The sequence below is a fragment of the Camarhynchus parvulus genome, chromosome Z, assembly GCF_901933205.1.
Source record: "Camarhynchus parvulus chromosome Z, STF_HiC, whole genome shotgun sequence".
NCBI classification, from domain to species: domain Eukaryota; kingdom Metazoa; phylum Chordata; class Aves; order Passeriformes; family Thraupidae; genus Camarhynchus; species Camarhynchus parvulus.
The window spans coordinates 35,882,347-35,903,428 of record NC_044601.1 but is presented as its reverse complement, the minus strand read 5'-3'; the positions used below and the strand labels follow the sequence as shown (position 1 = coordinate 35,903,428).

Sequence of the window (21,082 nt, the reverse complement as noted above, 5' to 3'; positions counted from 1 at the left end):
CCAGACAGAGCATTTGGTTAAAATGTAAAATTCAAGTTTTCCTTGTCTGTCTCCATTGTTTGTGTAAGTATGTAACCTGACAATCACACACTGATTGCACATAGTGAAAAGCTGTGAAAGGAATGAGAGGGAGGTGTTTTTACAAACAAACTGTGGGCCTGCTGGTAGATAGAGCCAGATACTGATAGGAAAAAGAAGCAATAGTAGGAACCATAAATTCCAGAGGAATTCCACTAATTGACACCGACTGTTACTCACCCAAGGCCACGCTAAAATCCTGGAGTTAGAGAAAAATAACAAGAGACACAAAGAAAAGGGAAGGGGGGGAGGATGCACATTGGAAGAGGGTCTGTATTAGGCGATTTAGGAAGTCTGTACCTCTCAAGTACCTAAAACAATGGGAAAAAAAGAGAAGGAAATGGGGCTGAGAAATTAGGATAAAAAGGAGGATGCATCCCCCAGCAATTTGAGAGATCCCATGGGAAATTGCCCCATGACCTCTCCTTTTATTCATGAATAAAGCTATGGGACTCCACTCCACTCTTTTTATGAGAGTCCACTCTGTCTCTTTTTCAGACGTAAAAACCTCTGGCATTTTGGATTAATTTTCCTGACAGCTGCAAGCAAAAAAGAAATTGCAAATTACTTTCATTTGTCATGCAAGACTTTTAATCAGTTTGGAGGTTGGCATCTCTTACAGAAATTTTGTTTTGATTGACAGCTCAGAGAAAACTAAGGATTTTTCTAAATGTTTGCATTAATTTTAGGAAACAGAATTGTACAGATAAAGACAAGATATATTTATAGCAAACACTGGTTTTGGCTGTCATTGTGGAATCTGAGCAGCTAGACTTTTTTTTCTCTTTTGAGGCTTCACGAAAAAAAAGCAGATCCCACAGAACACCAGATCTCTAATCTTATTGCTGAAATATATCTGAATTCCTCATATTCATACCTCTCCAAAGATACTATGACCTTCAAAGTACCTATTAAAGCTGTAAGGACATTACAGTCAGTGATGACACTGACCAATGATAGTCATCTGTCATCTTTCATATACAGCATAACCTTGATTTAAACTTGTAGAATATTTAAATAAAATTATTTCTAAAATTTCTAAAAAATTTTCTGGATACAATGTGTGCTGAGGAAATCTAGTGTAGATGCTGCAATTGATACCAAAAGGCTCCAAAAAGATCTGCAAATATTTGGTGAGATTTTTGATATGCTGTAGTAATGTGATGTTGTTAATGTCTTTCTCCAGATTAGTACAGAACAACGTACCTTCCCAGTTCCTTCTTTGCACTGAAAACACATGAGGTTTCATCTTTCTACAAAATAAACCAACAATTCAGAGGAAAGGACAGTTGATCTAAGCGAACATTTCTTATAAAGTATTTTATTCCCTTTTCATATTATTGAAAATTTCGTCATGAATTTTTGTTAATTATGGCTAACTACATTTTACAACGTAAGAACTGTGCAGAAATAATGATATTTTTCTTTTGTTGACTTATATTTTTCTGCTTTTAATTTGAAGTATTTCAGAGCCTGAGAGATTGGACTCAACTACCAGGATTTTGTAAAGCTCTTTTGCAAGCAGATAATTCCTGAAGTTTCTGTCATTAATTCCATGCAAAACAGTTTGTGTTCTCTTGAATGAAATTGAAACTTGAAAGGGCACTAAATCAAATTAAATTAGTTTTCTAATTCTGCATGCCCTAAGCATGCTAAAGTCGGTCTACATGAGAGCCAGGAGAGATGCAATGACTGTGTTCAAGGCTTGCAATAATCTATAGAGGATACACCTTATTTTGCTTTACAGTGGTGTCCACAGACTTATCAGCATCCCAAAATGAAGAGAGAACAGGGCTGTCTTTAATCCTGCCTTTTGAAACATAGCATGATTTCTGATACTGTTTCAAGTTACTGTAATAAGGATAAAATTAATTGCAAAAGCAGGTGGTATATGCAGTGAAGTTATCATGACAGAGGAGGCGTTAGTTTCACGGAAGAAAGACAGCCTCATCACAAAAACCAAGACTGCAATCTCCATTCTTTGGGCAATTGTGGCTGAAGGGCTAAGATTTTTTTACTGTGGCTGATAAAAGAGGCACTAATATTTCGCCTGCCCAGGTGCCCATCCCCTGCAGAAAAAAGCCTTCATGAGTTTCCTGGCATGTCACTGTTGGTCATATTTATTGAGACATTTTTATATTGAGACAGCAAAAGTACTCGCAGCTGGCTCCAGAACTGGGAGCAGCTAAGGCCTCTACAAGCGTGCTGCACCAGAATCTGTCACCGTGGGGGCTCGGTGGCGGCCGGGGGGCCCCGTCCTGGCTTTAGCCGCCCGGAGCAGCTCTCCGAGCCGAGCTGTGAGTGCCGCCCTGGGAGCGGGCGGCGGTGCCGCGGCGGGGCGGCGGAGCTCGCGGCCGGCACGGGCCCTGCCGCTCCGCTCGGACAGCCCGCGCCAACAGCACGCTGCCTTACCCCGGCGTGCCTACAGCGGAGCTGCCCTGGGGCACGCCCAGTGCAAGGGGGCGCCTCTTTCCTCGGTGGTGTGGAAAACACGTGTTTCATGACTGGCTTTTCGCAAATATCGAAATGGATATTATATGTGTTGTGTTAGAAAGTTACGCTTTATTAATTCTCTTAAGTAGTGTGCTAAATATAGTTTTAGGTTATAAAAAATGTTAAAATAGAAACTTTGCTGAGTAAGATACTTTTTTTAAAAAGAAAGGACTCGCAGCGAGATAGCAGCCACAGAACACCTAAATCTTTCAGAGAAAAAGAATTTATTGCCCTCTTATTAGAAGAAACGAACTTCTTCCCGCCTTGCTCAGGCCTGAAGGCGCCGTTAGGATTCAGAGGAAGAAGCTGACTATGACGAGACAGAATCCTGTGTTTGAATGGAGTTTATGCATCGCGTAAGAAGTGTATGAATATGCAACAAACTATTGTTTTTAAAGGTTAATCCTCTGTTAACGAGTGTCCTTTTCCGGGCTTATGCTGCCCAGAAAAAGGTACCCGCACGTCCGTAACTCCTTGTTTCTATTGTCTCATATTGTCCTAATTCGAATTGTCCAAGTTATTATTACTCTAATTGTATTACTATTTTTATAACCATTTTATTACTATTAAACTTTAAAAGTTTTAAAAAACAAGTGATTGGCGTTTTTCACAGTGTCACTTGTTGCAGGATGTAGGTTGTACCCAAAGACCCACGGCGACACCGTTGTGTAGCGGCGCCACCTCCGAAGCGCGGCCGCCAGAGACCGTCCCCAGACGGGGCGGGGCTGTAGCGCTGCCGGGCTGGTGGGGCCCGCACCAGATGAATAATAGAGCGGCGCATCGCATTGGTTAGCGGTCGTGATTGAAAGCTCTGGTCCTGCACGGTAATTGGCCGCAGCTAGGCATCGGGGGCGGGGCGAAGCCTGGCGCCGGGATTGGCTGCTCTGTTACTCGCCGGCCGCTCGTGCAGGCGGTGGGTGGGCTCGGCCGCGTTTATAGACGGCGGCGGCGGCGGCGGCGGCGGGTGCGCTGTAGGGCTCCATTGGCTGCTGCGGCCCGGCCGGGGCGGGGCTGCGGAAGGTGCGGCGGGCCGCGGGCGCTGGGGCGGTGCGTGGGCCGGGCTCCTCTCGCGCGGCGTGTTCCTTGCTTCGGCCCCGCGCAGCAGCGGCAGCCTGCTGGAGGGCCCGGCGGTCGCCAGGGCGCGGGCAGGGGGCGGTCGGGGAGGCGAGGCGGCCGCGCGGATGATGACGGGGCTGGTGGGCAGCCCGGTGGGTGCCGTCATGCAGGAGAACTTCGGGTGCTCCGTCGCCAATCGCTTCTGCCAGCTCCTGGACGACGAGTCGGACCCGTTCGATGTCCTGCGCGAGGCCGAGCGCCGCCAGCAGCAGAAGAAAAAGCGCGATGAGGCGGCGGCCGTCGCCAGGAGAGCCGTGCCTGGCGGCCGGGCGAGCGGCCGCAAGAGGGAGACCCAGAAGGAGCGCAGGCAGCCGGAGAGCTCCCCCGCACCCTCCCGTGCGGCGCCGCCGCAGCCAGGTACGCGGGCAGCGCCCCGGCGGGGCGAGGGCGGGCGGGACTGGCGGCTGGCTTTGGGAAGGAGGGAAGGCGGCTCCCGGCGCTGCGGTGCCCGGTGCGGGCCCCGCGGCGCGGCGTGAGTGGCTGCGGGCTCCGCCGACCTCTGGGCAGCCGTGGCGTGGCGGGCGTAGCGCTGTCATAGCGGGCCTGAAAAATCCTGGTTCCCGGTGGGGTCGTCGTGGTGAACGCACCTGAAAGTCCCCTCAGAGAAAGCAGTGGCGCTTGGGCACGGTCCCGACGCGATGTTGCCGAGAACTCTCAGCCGAGAAGGCCTTGGAATATGTAAATGAAAACTTCAGCAATATCCCCAAGAGACAAGTGCAAGAGAATAAACTCCTACGCTGCAGCATCTACAGCTTTCATGGTGGTTTAGCAGCCGTGTTGCTGGGTTTCATTACTTGTCACCCTGGACAGGATCCTTCAGTGTCTGAAGTTTCCAGGCGTGATTTCTCGGTACCTGTGAGTTTTTCTGGCCTTTCGGTGTCTTCAGCGTTCTGTCGTCTCCAGGGATCTGTGCTTATTTTGCCTTGAGCTTGCATTGGTGAGCCAGCCTTTGAATAAAACCTTATTTCCTGGGCTAACTCTTCAGCCGGTGTTCAGGAGTGGTCAGCTGCTAGGTTTTGGTGCGTAGTACTGCTTGGGGAAAGAAGGAGTCAGTTGGCTTTTGTACTAAAATGTTCGCCACAGTCCTCTTTGCAGCTGGAGGCTTTGTGGGCTATAGCTTCTTGCATTTGGAGCTGATTGCTAGTCTTAGTGAGTCTGATTGTTACTACTTACCCGTTGTTGAGCTTCACGTTGCTGGATTCAGTATCTAAAGTATCTTGAGAACTGGTGGATTGTTTCCAAATGCTGAGAGTCGTTGCATAGAAGATTCTGGTTTCACACTCTCGAGTTGTAAGTTCCCATTCTCCTGCAGGAAGCAATGAAGCCTAACACATAAATATTTTCTTCCTGTAGTAAAAGCTCCTGTTAAACTCACAGTTATGGTACTGTGTGTTTTAATGGCCTAGGAAAAGGTTTTTGAATATAGGTTGTTGCTCCATCAAGTTGTTGCCAGTGCTACCAATTAGATGCATTTTTAGCAGTTTGTGGAGCAGAGAATCTTCAGTGCTAAATATGTTCTGGGTAATAAGCACCTTTGTAGAGGAAGATAAGTTTTTGCTGTCTTTATGGGCACTTATATGAAACTAGTCTTTTTGAGATTTCTCTGCTATTATGTGACTTAGTCTCCTAAGACCAATACTCAGACTATAACAGCTTATTTTATTTAAAGGTTACTTTACTGTGGTTGTCAACAGAAGTTGAAGGAGTCTGCTCAGTGAATAGCAGAGTCTCAAGTTGTGATGAAAAAGTTCTTGAACAAGAACTGGTGGTTGTCAGTAACTTACCATAGTAGTATGTGAAGACCATCCTTTACCTCCTGCTTGCCCATAGGTGTCACCATTCTTAGCAATACACAGTGGCTCTGTGGCTTGTCTTTGACTATTCTCTGCAACCTTGGTTGCAGAAATTTCTTGTTAGTGCAGAGATTTCTTGTTAAGAAATCTATTTTCTCATACAGAGACAACAGGCATGTGCACTTTGTTTCAATTTCCTGCTGATTTAAAATGGAGAAAAGACTGCTGACTATAGTAGCCTTAGCAAAAGGGCATTAAGATATATTTTAGGAAGAGTTATTTCTCTTCTGTAGTTAAAAACACACTTTCTTCTTTAAACATAGCATCTGTTTGGGATTTTGTGTGTTTGTCTTGGGCTTGTTCGGAAGTAAGGACTATAAAAGTACAGTGCTTAAGATGCTAAACCAGCGTGGATAGTCAAGACTTGGTCTTGACTGTGTTCCTCCTTTGAATGTGGTGTTGGTGAGTCTGCTCTGAATGTCAGAGAACCCTCTGAGTTAGGGTAAATACACAAATGATGATGTAGCTGACAAATGTTAAGTAAGTGTCATGTTGAGAGAAAAATCTTCAGGTTTTTTGGAAAGTAGTGGTTCAGCTCTTTACTGGTGCCATACAAAGTTGTTCTTTGTTATGTACGGTTCAAAACTTATATATTTTATATAAGATTCAGGGGGCTATCAACTTGACAGTTGAGAATGACCAGCCTCCTTGTACTCCCACAGAAGCTTGGCATAAAGCTTCTAATAATGGATGGATTGTTAGAAGAGTGCACTTCTGTTTGGGGAAATAAATAATATTGATTAAAATTACTAAATTGTTAAACTAATTGCTAAACTTTTAATTAAAAAAAAATACCAAACTTAAGACTTTGTTTCTAGACTTTCTTAGTGATTTTTCCCCCCTGATTTTGGGCATAACTACCTCTAATTTCATTCTACTTATTAGTAATTAAAACACCAAAAAATAGCATCTAGACCCATCTGAACAACAGAATCAGAGTCTGGTGGTATTACAGTTGAAATGATGGAATTCACTGTCTCGTACTAGTGTTCTTGGAATCATCGCAGAATAGGGTTGAGAGGCTATGTTGGAAGGATGATCTGGTCCAACCTTTCGTAGGAAAGGCAGCCTTGAAGACATCACCTGCTACCTTGTCAGGTTGCATTTTGAAAGCCTTCTTTGATGGAGGTTTAACTCTGAGAAGGTTGTTTCAACGTAAGGTAGCACCAGAAAGAAATTCTTAACACAGATGAAATCTCTTCTTGTGCAGCTTGTCCCCACTGTAGCCACTCACTTTCATGGGGCTCCTTGTGAAAAGAGCATTCATCATTGTAGCCTTTCTAATACCTGGGTACTGTGATGTGGCTTATATGAAGCCTTGTCCTGGGAAGAAGACAGTCTTTTCTCATAAGGCAGACTCACCAACCTTTTCATAGCCTTCACAGCCTTCTTTTGGATATTCTGCAGCCTGATCATTTTCATAACCCTACTTTGGACCCCTCCAGACTGTTTTATCTAATTGCTAGGGTATTGGCTTGTTTGAACTACAAAAAGTCTCGTTAAGTTTCATGATTTTTGTTTTATTCTAGTATTATTTCTTAAGCATATTGAGTCTGTGAAAAAGGGTCTTTCTAAAGACTCAAAGCACATCTAGTCTTCTGTCTTGCAATATAAGAAGTTTTACAGTAGTTGGAGATTTTTTGTGGTATTATGTTTTAGTGTTTGAGTGGAAGGTTTAGTCACAAAGTTCTGTAAGGTAGGTTTGTGGTTTTTTTTTAATGTAATTCTTCACTGAGTTTTTCAAAGCAGGTTTTACTAAATTTCTGGAGATATTTTCAATTTGAAACAAACCTCCTGAGAGGACTTTGCCAGAGAATGCAATACTTTGACCTCTAGAATCCAAACTATTTATTATGAAATGGTACAACTCTAAGGAGACAACTTTTTAAGCTTTATTTTTTATAGAGAAAATGGGCTTCTATTTCACTGTCTACCAAAACCTATACTTTTGACCTTAAAGGTGTATTTTTTCTCTTCTCCTGACTGTTGTTTTGTGATTTTTAGACTGTATTAGCTGAGGATTTGGGTGAAGGCTGGTTGTAGGTATTGCAGCTCTTGTAATTGCACCACTTGATGTTAACTCAGTTCATTCTTACCACAGTGACCAAACTGCATTTGCCAGCTCGTTATGCAAAAGGCCAAGTTGCAGAGGTTGCATTCATTACCAGTCTAGGAAAATTAAATTTGTTGATCATGCAGTAATACTCTCTGTTCTTTTGAAATCTCTAAACCTTGGTTGCTAATACTTCTGAAAGGTTTTCTTCTTTCCTATACATATGATGACTCTGTTAACATTTATACATAGTTCCTAAATACTGTGCTTTTGAGTTTTTAGCTGTGGTTTTAAAATGGTGTGGAATTTTCTATGGAGTTTTATCTTAGACTGACTGTGATTTTCTTATTTTTTAATAGTTTATCCTGATAGCATTCTTTCAACTACAGTGCCATAAGGATTGTCTAGAGGAAAGCTGTGGTAGGCAATTCTGTAATTCAGCAAGTACTGGCACACATGAAAAGAAAATGGCACACGATAGAGTCTAACTTTATGTGTCTCTTTGGTGTGTTGCTTGCAATAGCTGAAGCTATTGTTTGAAGTTTGGTATTAGAATCACACACATTTAAAGGGGAGAAAGTGAAATTGTTTTTGGAGTCTTAATTCTTTTACTCTCTAAAATATAGCAAAATAAGTGTTTGAGTGAGACTAAATTTCCTTTTACTATTACCAGTTATGAAGTTTTGCTGTAAAGAAAGATTAGTTGCCTATGTGTAAGTTGTTAAAGAAGTTTATTCACCCTAGGCTTCCCACAGCTGGCATCCAGTTTCGGGAGAAAAAACATTAATAATTTTGTGGTACTGCAACAGGTACAGCTCAAGATGGGTCCCCTCACCAGAGGGATGTAGGGTACAAAATCCCAGGTATTTCTTTGTTCTTACAACCAATGCTCCTGTTCTTTGCACACTTCGCACACCTTGCATGCACATCTTACTCCAGTTTTGATTTTTGTTTTGAAGTCTTCGTGTTCATATCACATTTTTTTTCTGTAGCTGCCTTTATCTAGATGGCTTGTGGCTTCTGATGGTAGCCATGACTTCTTAATCTTTTAGCTTGCACTGGTCTCAGAGCCTCCTTTCATTGTAGCGGAACAATAGTACAAGACTCATTCAGCATTTCAAGATAAAAGTTTGCAGCTTGTGGCCTAAAACTTCAGCACTTTGCTTGTGCTAAGCAAAACTACTTAGATAAAAGAATTCAGCTAACTAAGCTCAGTATACAACAGTCTTCCCTTTGTTTTTATGAAGCTTTCCCACTATTATCAGAAAGAACTCATGAAGTTTTTCAAAGCATTTAACTGCTATCCATAATGTTACATATGGTGTTATTACAAGTAACTGGCATAATATCCTAAAGCTTTAACAGCAAAGTCAGTACATAGTGGTATGTGACCACTTCCATTTAGGTTCTTATTTGGATTTCTATGAAAATACCTTAATTAATACTTCAGTAATACCATTGAGCATACTTTTTTTTTCTCAAAGCTTTTTTGCATTTATTTAGCATACTGAGTCAACCACTGATCTCCAAGAGGTTGATCCTAGGTGTAATTGTTTGCCAAACACTAATCCTGTTGATGTCAACCTGAGATGTTGGGAAGGGCTGTTTCCCAACCTTAGATGTTGGGAATAGTGTAAAAAAGTATACTGCTCCTAAGCTTCAGGCCATTATAAACCTATCTGACTACAAGTTTGAGTTATTTTATTTTTTTCATTTTGTTGGAGCCTTTTGTATGAGCTCAAGAGTGTACTACAGGAATATTATCTGCAGAAATATTATTTTCTGCTGAAGCAAGGGATTCTCATTTTTTCCATAGCATACCCATTGCATGACACACTCCAAAAGCTTACTTAGACTCAATATAAATAGTGGCACTTGCTGATCATGTCACCACAAGGCTGCCTTTGCTAATGCAATTAGTCTGGCCTCTTGGGTCATCAGCAAGGGTTGTAGAGGTTCAGTTTCAAGCGCCTCAAAGTTTCTCACTAATGCATAGCCTCTGTGTTGTTTTCCATTTACATAGTATGGAGATCCATTGGTCAACAGTATCAGATTTAAGGTCTGTAGAGGCTGATTTTACAGATCTGTCCATAAGTGGCTGGAGTGAAACACTTCATGGCAATCATGATACAGCTCACTGTTGGAAAGAACAACTAGTAGAGCTGCTGAATTCAGCATCCTTTTAAAGTAGTAATAATTAAATTAATGATTTAAAATTCATAACAGTTCATGTTTTGAGGGGACAGTGTTGGTCTATCATATTGTTTAAGAATCAGTTCTACTTTGTGTTACACAGTTATGTGATATATAACTAATATTCATTTTACAGCTTGGAATATCCTTTCTTTCTCGAGACTCCAATTCCACGTTCTTTGCCTTGATAACTTCTTTCAGGGCAGTTTACTTAACTGCCCTAGCCCTGGTAGTTAGGGTCTTCAGTACCCTACTGTGCCTAAAAATTTCCTCACAATTGTTTCCTTCGTTACTTTGTGTGGTCAAGATATCTCTGCCATAGCCTTGGACCTATTTTGGGTCTACTTTGTCCTTTTGAAGTATACTGGGAAGAAGGATAGTCTTCTTTCAAGGCTGGAAGGAGTTTCCTCCTTTTTTTTTTTGGGGGGGGGGGTGGTGGTAGTTGGTTTTTCGTGTTGTTCTCTTTTTTTGTTTGTTTTTTTGTTTGTTTGTTTTTGTTTGTTTTTTGGGGTTTTTGGTGGTTTTTTTTGTTTGGATGGGTTTTGCTATTTGTTTATTTGTTTTTTGTTTTATTTATAGATTAAGCCCAAGCACCAGTTCTGCATTAATGCTGATTTTTCTCCACAGCTTTGTGGCTGTGGCTTTCAACAATTCTGGTATTTTTAGCTCCTTTTGTATGTTTTTGGTGATGACACTCCTTCCCATAATGATTAGATCTATCCATTCAGGTAACAAATGTAATTCTGTATCTCAGGTCTGTAAGAGGTCTCTTTTTATACTGGGGAGTTTTCTGTCAGTGTGACCCTTCCACAAACACTCTTTTTCCAATTTGCTCTTTGTAAGCAGTTATCTCTCTCAGCTTGTGAATTGCATGCCAGCTACCACTGTCATATCCTTACATTAGGAAGTGGGAGAAACAGCCGGGTTTCTGCTTTAGTTTATAGTCTCTGATAACAGTTGCAAGCTGGGCCCCTTGTAGTGTTTGTCTGAAGTCAAGGCTTTTTACAAAAAAAAAAGTTTAAAATGAAAAATTTAAAAAAGGTGAGAGCACACTGTCTCAGTACAGGCCGGTGAAAAACCACAAAACCTAGAGAGATACCTCTTTCCAAGCAAAAGTCTCATTTGTTTGAGGATGGATTATATAGATGGAGGAACTTGCTGAGAGCTAGACAGCAACATTGGAAAGGCAGCTGGATTTTGCTGCATTATTTTATATCCATCTGTTAATACATAGATATCCAGTGTCTGGGAAACCAAACAATGCAGGTTATAAAAGTACAAGTTCTGCTTTTCCAGTAGCAAGTTCTGTATACATATTTATGAAAAACATTTCTCTAGAAAGTCATCTAAGTGCTGCAGTATTAGCAAAAGTAATGCTAATAGTGAAGTATTACTGTGGGGAAAGTAAAAACTACTTAAGTATGTTTGCTCTGTATGATTTAGAGTTTTAACAACATCTCTCATACATCTGAGCTTTTTTTTCTTTAGCCCTGTCTAGTTCTAGTACCTGGTTACTTTTAGTATTTACAGATTCTTTCCTGCTAATAATAGCTCAGCTGCTTCTTCTGGGGAAGAAAAAAAAGCTAGGTCTGAAACACAGATCTCTGTTCTGATTCCTCAGTTTAGAAAGTAAAGTGACAGGCAGCTTAGCCAACAGACAGGGCTGATGCAGTAACAATGCAGGAAAGCTGTGGTAAAGTGGGGAATGGTGGGACACATATTCAGGTGAATACAGATTACAAATGTGATTTTAAGACGCAGAAAAACCACTCTAAAGAGAGGCTAACTAGGTAACTAGGAAGGAGTGATCTTCAGTTTTCAGAATTGTGTTTGTAAGGCCTCAAGTAGATGATCCACAGAACTCCAAAGCTTTTTTTTGTGTGGTTTTGAAGAAAACCTGCATACCAGAGTATATAGACAAGCAAACAGACAAAACTGGGGTCTATTTGGAGAGGTAGTTATTAAGCAAGCCTTCAAAATGTGTCCCAGTTCTTTATGTCAGTGATATACAAGATGGCTCATGCTTTGTCTTGATTTTGTTGCCTTGCTTTATTGTCCCCCGAAGGATAGATGGCCCTTGAGCTCTGTGAATTAAACTGAGTCTGTGTTAGGACATACGCATAGCAGAGGATTAAAATGGTAGAGTTTATGCTATTGCTGCTGCCAAGCTCCAGTCTGGTTTGTATTTATATGCAGAGCTGAAAGTTGGGCTGTGTTTTTGAACTGATTCACAGGCAGGTCGCATGAACTTTTGCCCCAAGGGTGACTTGTCCTACTAGCGAGATACAGGTGTTGCATACTGCCTTAATCCACTACTTCATATCTGTCAAACCAATTAAAGATGTTTTTGTGGCACTTACTGCCTGTATAAAAGACTTCCTAGTGTTTAAAACCCATCTGCAGTAAATGAAGCCACCTGTTAGAATCAAAGTGAAATAGCCTGGCACTCAAATTGGAGGAGAACAGAGACAGCTCCATCCAGTACGCTCAGTGCTGCTGACATGTAATATACTGACATGTCTGGCAAGGAGACTTGTTTTGAAGTTGTTTTGAAGTACTTCTAAGAAGTACTGGGTAATAAAATGAGATACTATCTTTTTAAAATGACTTCTACGTCTTCTTTTTTTGGCATTGTTTTGCTAGTTTGAAGGAGCTCTTTGAATCTCAAGGTGAAATTGAGGTTAATACTAAATATGTAGGGATTGGTGTCTCTGACTACTGCATTCTTGCCAAAGGAACCTTTTTAGAATAACTGATGCTTCAGACAGCCAATGAGAGAGGATCAAAAATAAATAACACCATAGTCTTCTATGCATTTTTGTGCATTCAGATCCAAACAAAATAACTAAAATGAGGCCAGAAATTAGTAATAATTTTTTCCAAGCAAGAATCCAATTTAGAACTAACACTTACATAGCTGGTAGTGTAGTTGAGATGTGTATAGAGCAAATGTTTCCCAACAGCATGTACTGTTCTGTATCATCTGTAATTTTGCTTTTTGTTAAACTGTCCTGATTTGAAAAGCTTACTCAGAAACTGATTTCAAAAGTTGCTCTTCATGCAGAGATTACATCGTAATTTGGGTAATGCAAATATGCTCACAGCTCTAAGGGTCAAATAACTCCAGACCTGAGAAGAGAGAATTACTGGAATGTATTATGTCAGGTGGTTTGTAGTTTAAAGAAAAGGAAAGCTGGAGTTGCTTCTGCATCACATATAGGATGGTCTTCTCTGTACAAATATGGCTGTTCTTACTGCATAACAAAAAGCTTTATTTACTACATTCACCAAGTGGATAGTTCTTTGAAGCTTTCTCTTTACAAATGGTATTAGATTTCATCCTCACCACCTAAGCTTTGATTAAAAATCTTCTGATGTGGGCATTTCTCTGGGGCTATGAATTAATTTGCATATTAATATTGTGCCATAAAATAGCCTTTTTTCTCTGTGTTTTAGCAACAGAGGTAGCCAGGACTGTCACTTGTCCACTAACCTGAGTTCAGTAATCTGCTCAGCATTCCACAGGAGTTCAGTACTTCTTGTGGAAACAGTAGTTTAGATTTGTTTGAGAACAATCTTCCTGTTCCTTACTTGATTGACTTACACTGTTGGCTGAAAAAGGTGTTGGTTTAAATATAGAGGCCTAGCAGACAAAATGGCTTGCTTCTGGATAACTTGGTCCCAGATAGGGAACAGAATTTGCAAAAATGGGAAAGGAGGCACATAAAGAACCTTAATCTTCTGCTAGATATATACAGGTTGAGTGTAAAACTTCAGTTTTTTTTCTATTATAATTCACAATTTCTTTTCATTCTGCCCAACCTGATCCTCGTCAACCCCAACAATGGCTGAACAAAACTCTAAAAAGCTTAAGTATATTTTAGCGTGGAATATGTTTATGTTCTAGAATCAGTGGTGTTGAAGTCTTTCTACTTACTGTTTGGGTCTCTGCCAGCTGAACTCAGTTACTTTTAGTGTCCTTGAATGGTGCTTTCCTCCACAGAACAGCAGTGTGAGGAGGTGACCCTGTGGTGGTTGTTTGATACTGTGGCCATGAGCTTAGAGGACCCAGAAGCTTAAACTTCTAAACTGAGCTCATCTGGCAGGAGGTGTATTGTTTCACAATCAACACCTGTCTGTAAGGGGTCATTCTCTTTCCCTCACCTTCGTTGCTTCTGCTGCTGTCTTTCAATTAGTCTTTTCTATTGAAGCTTCTCTACCTCATCTGTACTACACTTTCATGATCCTTGAAAACATGAGAGAAACAGTTTTTGTTCTCCTTCTCTGTGACTTGTGAACAAAATGAGATTTTCCTTTAGACTGTCTTTTCTGGAAATCACTGACTGTATCAAAACCCGTAATATTTGGCAAGTTCAAGAATACAGAAGGTAAAATAAGTACGTATCTTTCAAGCAAACAGTGTCTGGCAACATTAGCTATAAGGACTTCTAATATTCTGGTGGACTTGGGTTTGGATGTGTAGCCAGCTCACTTCAGTCAGTAGTTTGGTAACTGCAATTGTGTTACTATTGAGCTGTCAGTAATCCCTGCGTGTGTTTGTGTAGGCCCAAAGCGAGTACCCAGGCAGGGAGAACAACAAGGGTTCAGTAACAGAGGCACAGAGGGGAAACAGGACAAAACTGAATGGAGACCATCTTTCAGGGAATACCGTCCCTATGGAGCACAAAGACGAGTGGAATTCTCAGTGGAACGGTATGTATCCTGTAGAGAGAACTAAGGTCCCTCACAGAGGATATTAGTGTGCAAGTTTTTTGCAAGACTACTTACTTCATGCCTGTAAGAGCTGTAGTTTTAGCTTCCCTGGGGGTTGAATTGGTACATTTTTGTTGAATGTTAGAAATACAAGGCAAAGCTGAAAAATGTAAGATCTGAAAATGTACCCCCTAGTCAGCAGCATATTTGTAATGTTAGTTTCTGAGCTCACATACCAAGCCTTGCAGAACATGTAGGAGGTTGCAAACTGGAATTTACTGCTTGGACAGTGAATGCATATTGATTTTACTTTCTTCATAAATACTAGAAGATTCCACCTAAACCCTTAATGCTTCAGAATGTGGCTGTTCTTTCTTTATATCACAATAGTTGATATTTAACAAGTTGTCTGAAATTTTAGCAGTTGCACATAAATATGGGTTTAGATGGTGGAGCTATTGTGTATAAAGTTGTGAAGACTTGACCATTTCATAATGTTTTCTTTAGTTTCTGTAATGTTTTCAGTGTTAATAACTGCTGATCTTTCTGTTTGTGTGCTGTAATAATCCCTCTAGAGTTCAGTTTATGTCCATTTTCAATGAAAAAACCAAAACAGCTGTAGTGTGTACTGTATAAAGATGCACTCTATAAATTGTTCTGTAGCTGTTATATACTGATGTGTCCGATAGCTGCCCAAACATTACCATATGATTTTTTTTTTCTTCTTGTTAATTGTTCTATAAAAACAAAAGTCTGACTAATTACCTTCTTCTTAGACCAATGGAAAGATTAGACTATGAAAGACCAATAAGAGGCCGTGGTGGGGGAAGAGGCAGAATGAGAGGTAGAGGAAGAGGTGGTGGATTAATTGGAAGTTTTGATGGGTTTGACCAAAGAAGAAAACGTGAACCTGAAAGACAAAGTGGGAATGATAAAACGTAAGTGTTCCGTGTGCTGTTTCTTACTTGGTATACAAGTAAATAATAGTCAGCACTGTGTACTATCTTTTAGGTATTCTGTTCCCTTCCATATCCAGGTTGGCTGGCAAAAAGTCAATACTGGTTTTAGTTTGAGGTCATAAAAGAAGGCAAAAACCTCCTAAACTCATAGAATTGTTTTCCTCTCTAGAGGTGTGAAAGCAGATGACAAAAAGGGTGGAGGTGGAGCTCGCAACTGCAGAACAATAAAAGATGATACGAGGTATGTAATGTACTTGTGCCCATCATAGATCATAATTTTCTGTGGCCTATGTTAGTTCATCATTTTCATCAGTTTCATGTCCATTTTGAGCTTCATAAGCATCGCTTTCTATTATTGTTGTAATTGACGTAATCTTACATTTTTTTAACTTGGCTCCTTCATGATGGTAAGATTAAATTGAAGCAAAGGCATGATGATGTTTGTTCACTTAAGACAGCCAGAATCTTTTGACTGGAGCTGAGTTGTCTTTTAATGGAAATAAGTTATTACTTTTCTTACTAGTCAAGTAAATGGTATTTAATGGAATTGCTCCAAAATGCTAATTTTAAGATTCAAACTCTGTTACTGGGTGTAAAGTCCAGTCTCTTTTCTGGAGTTTTATGGATAATTTCTAAATTGCAAAACTGTAGTACATTTCAGTGTGGTTCTGAAGGTAATATTGAGTTAACTGTACCACAGAAGTGCATTTTAAGGTGCTAGAAAAATCAGTAGCATAATGTGATTAATGGCCGCTTTGAGGTAAAAAAAATCAGGACTTTTCCATTCAGTTCTGTATATCTCTTAGGGGTACTAATTTCTGTTCAGATTGGCAAAACCTCACTGATTATGTTGGCTTTTATCCATTCTTTGTACCTAGCAATACATTGCTCTTTCTAGTAGCTTTTGTTCTCATATACATCTAGAACTCTTTAATTGAAGGCTGATAAAGGATGGAAAAAAATAGTGCCTTATAGCAAGTATATTTGGCCACATACACATCCATTAACAAAATTGTTTTAAAAATAAAATTTTATTTTAAAATAAAATCTAGTTTTAAAACTTAATGGATTAAATCATGCTGAAATTTTGAAAAAATATAGCCTTGATGTGTAATAATTTTTGGGTCTTGATATTCCAAATTCTTCTGAAAGGTTGTATTAACTTCTCTCCATCCTACAGAATTTCATATTAAGAGTAGATGGTTTAGGTACCCTGGCTTTTCAAAGGATTAGCTAGGTTAACATTGTTCTGAACTGATAGTGCAAAACAAGCTTGCAGAAAGCTATCTTCTGTATGATATCAGGGAAGGCTTCATAAGCTTACAAGGTATTTATTGGCCCTTACGTATTTTCTTCCTAGTTGAGGTTTGGTTTTTTGGGTTTTTTTCAGTTCAATAGCATCAGAACTTATACCAATGTTTTCCTGTGGTGTGGTAGAGGTGACATAAAATTAAAGCTCTCTGAACAATTCTAAAAGCATGTCTGTGTCCTAATTGTGCTAATCATGCATTGAAGCTAAAAGGTGTTAATTTTAAATATGTATGCCTGCTACTGAAATGAAAATAAGTTCCTGCTGTCATTTGACAGTGAATTAAAGTCCATTTTACAGAAAATACAAACTTTAATTCTTTAAAAGAAGCAAAAAAGGCAGCCCCAAATGTCAGTGTTATGCTGACAACTAATACTAATCATGATTAGTATTCATGATTGAATTATTTCATCTTCATACATGCTTTTATTTTTTTAATGAAATAGGGTTTTTTTCCCAATATTCCCAAAATATGCTTGTTAATTGCTCAACTAGTCACTTGGTATATCTTTTTTTTCTGCTTATGCTCAAAGAGTTTTCCCTTTTTTTTTTTTTTTCTCCACACCGAGAAATTCTGGTAAAAGAAATAATGTACTGATTTGGTTTTTTTCCAGTGTGACTCATGAAGACTATGGTTTTGTTTTGTTTTTTTTGTATGTGTTTTGTTTTGGTTTGTTTGTTTACTGTTTTAGTGGGAAGGAACAGACTGCATCTATGGAGGAGACTGTGGAAACTCCTGAACAGCCAGGGACATCTGAAGGAGAGCCTCTGAGCAAGTACAGTCAGACAAATATTTTCTGTCTAAATGCAAAGGAAACGATTAACTCTTACTGATGTACTTGTATTGAGGGGCACACTTGAAATGTGAGCTGTGGAGTTTTGCTAGTGCACGTATTTAAAAGTAGAAAATCTTTGTTTTGTATTTGTGAGTATGGAAAATACGTCCCTAATTCTGACTGAAGCTTGATTTATACAGTTGGAGATTGCATTTAATTGCACAGTGATGCTTAACTTCCTAAGATTTGGTGATAATTTAAGGAGGAGCTACATACTCTGTTTTACCTTTTTCACTCGTCTATTTGTAGAAACTACCATGCATTTTCTTCCCTATCAACAGATATTTGAGGTGCCCATGCAATTGTACAAACACATTTAAAATACACTGAGCTACTCTAAGTTCCTATTCACCAATCACTAATATCATGCAGATATCATCTGTTCTTGAGAGGCCATAATAGAACTTGGAGAAAATTTCTGGAAATGCTATGAGCCTTAGAATAAGGAAACTGAGGGAGAAATGTGCCCGTTGTCTTGTGGCTTTCATTATAATCAGTGTCATGGCAAATAAATGAGCACTGGCATAAGAAAAATAACTGGACAGTCTTATCTAAGTAAAAGATTGAAAGAATAAAGAGCATGTGGTGCATATCTCCTAATGAGTGAAAGATGGTCAGTGCAGTATGTCAGCTTCTTCTGTTGCTGTGAAGCCTTTTTTACTTCATGGAGCAGCTCCAGATATTAGTGATATGGGTTCATTTATTAATTATAAAGCTAACTAGACAACAAAACCTGTTTTATATCTTCAGATTGTTTAACCCTGTTAGAGGTTCAGTTGATATGACTTTGATTCTTTTAATTTTAGAGTAGGTTTTAATATATAGGTAAAGGTGTATACACATGGGGAAATCTGTCTTTGAATGACTTGTAACTGAAAAAATGTTTCTAGGCTAACTTAAATTGGATGGGCAGTGTAGGTACAGTGACAAAAATACACTGTATTAGCTAAATATGAAAACAGTTATTCAGCTTTTTAAAAATTTTGATTTTGTCAGTTTCTGGTACCTTTGTTTCATGCTTGTACTTGTTTCTACTTCAATTCAAGCTCTTTGTAGATATGTCCCAATATCTGTTCATGGTAGAGCTTAAGGCATGAGAAGTGTATACAGTGGAAAAGGCCTCTGGCAGAATTTGCCAGTTATCTTTAACTCTTTCATCTTTCTTAGAGATCACTAGATATTTAGTCAGACTGGGAGCCTTTCTGGAGATTTTACTCCTGTTTGTATTTTTTTTAAGATTAATTTAGGCATAGTCCACTGAAATTCAAATTATTCAAAAAAGCAAGTAACCTACAAGCACAAAATTCTGCACTGTGTACTCCTTTCAGGGCAATAAATGCTGTCCCAAAGGCTTACAAATCTGTATACAAAACATGAGTTACATAAATCTCCCTGCACTTTCTTTTTGGGGGGTGTCAGCTTGGTGACCCTATGTATTTAGGCACTAACAGGAGATACCTGTGTGGTTAGTGCCTAGGTCATTAGGGATGGTTGTATGGCATACCCCTTAACAAGATAGAATTGTTGTTGTTTTAGTGTTTAAAAGCAAAAGCTGGTAGGATATGGTGTTCAGGCTTCAGGATGTATTTAAAGGTCTTATATGCTTAGGTTGCCTCTGCTGTCCAGATAACACAAATTAGGCTACCTTCTGCTTTTGCTACAGCCTCAGTATTATACAGGGTTGTGTGTTTGCTTTGGCTGCTGCTAGGGTCATTCTCATTTTGATGCTAAAATGCAGTGACTGCAAGGTAACCATTTATTTTCTACTGCTTTATTGCAGTTGTGTGCTTGCATTGAGAAAGAGATTGAAGACTTGGTGTTGTTTCATCTCTCATTCTCTTTCTAGTCTGAAGTGTTTCCATTTAAAATTACAAGTAAAAAAAATGTATTCTTTGAAGTTGGGAATAACCTGTCTGCATGAAGATGGTGTGGAGCTTTCTGATGAGGTACTGCTTATTTCCATGCAACTCTGGAAAAGAGGTTCTGTGGGCTTCTGTGACTTACGGGGTCTTGCCTTTAAGACTCTGTTTTCTCATTCCTGAGCTTCTATTTGCAGAGTATTGCTGGATAAGAGTTTCTTTAATACTTGTATGGTATGATATAAGTCAAGGTGTTTCTTCCCATATCCTCAAATCTTCTTGAGTGTATCAACAGTTTTTATCTTTAGTTATGTCATCCCAAACCGCATGCTAATATAGGGGTTTTTTTTGCTGCAAAAGCAAAACCTAACCTTGACCCTGTATAAAATACATAGGTAGTGCAGAAATATAAACTTGCCTGACAACTGCTTTTGGTTGAACTTTTCTTCACGGTTCAAACAATGTAACACACTTGTGTTGACCAATTCAAATTAGATTTTTTTGGTTTTATTCAGTACAACACATGGGCTAATCAATTCCTGTTCCTAAAGGTATTTGCAGAGCTTTTATTTAATCTTGTGGGGTTTTCTTACTTTTTTTTCTCACATGATAGTTTTCCTTCTGGCGCAGCTATGTATCACGTTGTTTATGTAAAAGGAAGCTTTAACAATTTATCTTCAAGATGTTTTAGCTATTTATCTCATTTGTTTATTTGTTTTGTTGTTGTTTGTTTTTTATTGTTTAATGGTGGCATAAAGCTGTTCATAGATCAGGCCAGAGCTTTGTAAGTATTTGATTCAGTGTTTTTCTTCCATAGTAAGCTTGTACAATTGCTGTTTGGTCTTACCTTATATAACTGTAAACTTTTCTATAGCTGGTGATAATTCGCTTGTAAATAATGTTTAGTGGGAAAGCTTCTTGTCATTGACTTCTTGATAGAAGCTGGCTAAGCATTTGCTTTGTGCAGCTGTATAATACAAAAACTGATCTGGGAGAGACCTGCTGTCATCATTTTTAATATGAAAATAATAGGTGAATAGCTGAGCTAAATGGCATTCCTTTCCATTTACCTTCCTTCTAGTAAAAAGCAAAGGTATTTTGTTTTACTGTATACACAGCAATCAAGGCATAGTTAAAGGGTTATTGTCATCCACTGGAGACACTGAAGCAGTAGGAACTATTACCGAAGGCTCTAATTTAGTGGTTTGGTAGGACTTTGATTGTAAATTCAGTTTGTTCATGTCCAGAGGTTGTGCTTAGTTGTCTGGCAGTGTTTTGTAAGCATGACTGCTGGTGTGCCAAGGAGCTTATTAATTTGATTAATGAAAATGCACACCAAGCAGTTACTAAAAATGTATAACGTTAGAAGGTAGAAAGTAATATACAGAATGCACTTCCATTCTGGCTTGGTGTCCAAAATAACTTGCTGCAATCAAGTGTCTGTCCAAAATGTGATATGGAGGTTTTTGTTGGTGTGCTTCACTCATAGGTGTTTCCCCTTGAGAGTCTTGACATCCTAAAACAAATTTGTACTGCTAATAACCTAGCAATTAAAACCATCCTTTGGAGTAAAAGCCAAAACCATACTTTGCAGTTGAAAAACTCAAATATTTGCAGTGT

General features: G+C 39.4%; 1 protein-coding gene across 3 annotated transcripts in view; it reads left to right on the top strand.

Moving 5' to 3' along the window:
* The first annotated feature begins 3,543 nt into the window (after positions 1-3,543).
* HABP4 (hyaluronan binding protein 4) overlaps positions 3,544-21,082 on the top strand; it is a 29,854-nt gene continuing 12,315 nt past the window's right edge. Inside the window, exons 1-6 of one of the 3 annotated variants that reach the window (XM_030969230.1) lie at positions 3,544-3,591; positions 3,776-4,044; positions 14,352-14,499; positions 15,276-15,437; positions 15,628-15,699; positions 17,460-17,543. In XM_030969230.1, coding sequence (XP_030825090.1) covers positions 3,792-4,044; positions 14,352-14,499; positions 15,276-15,437; positions 15,628-15,699; positions 17,460-17,543 — 719 coding nt within the window. In that variant the 5' untranslated portion in view covers positions 3,544-3,591; positions 3,776-3,791. The other 2 variants (XM_030969229.1, XM_030969228.1) reach the window with 2 other exon arrangements.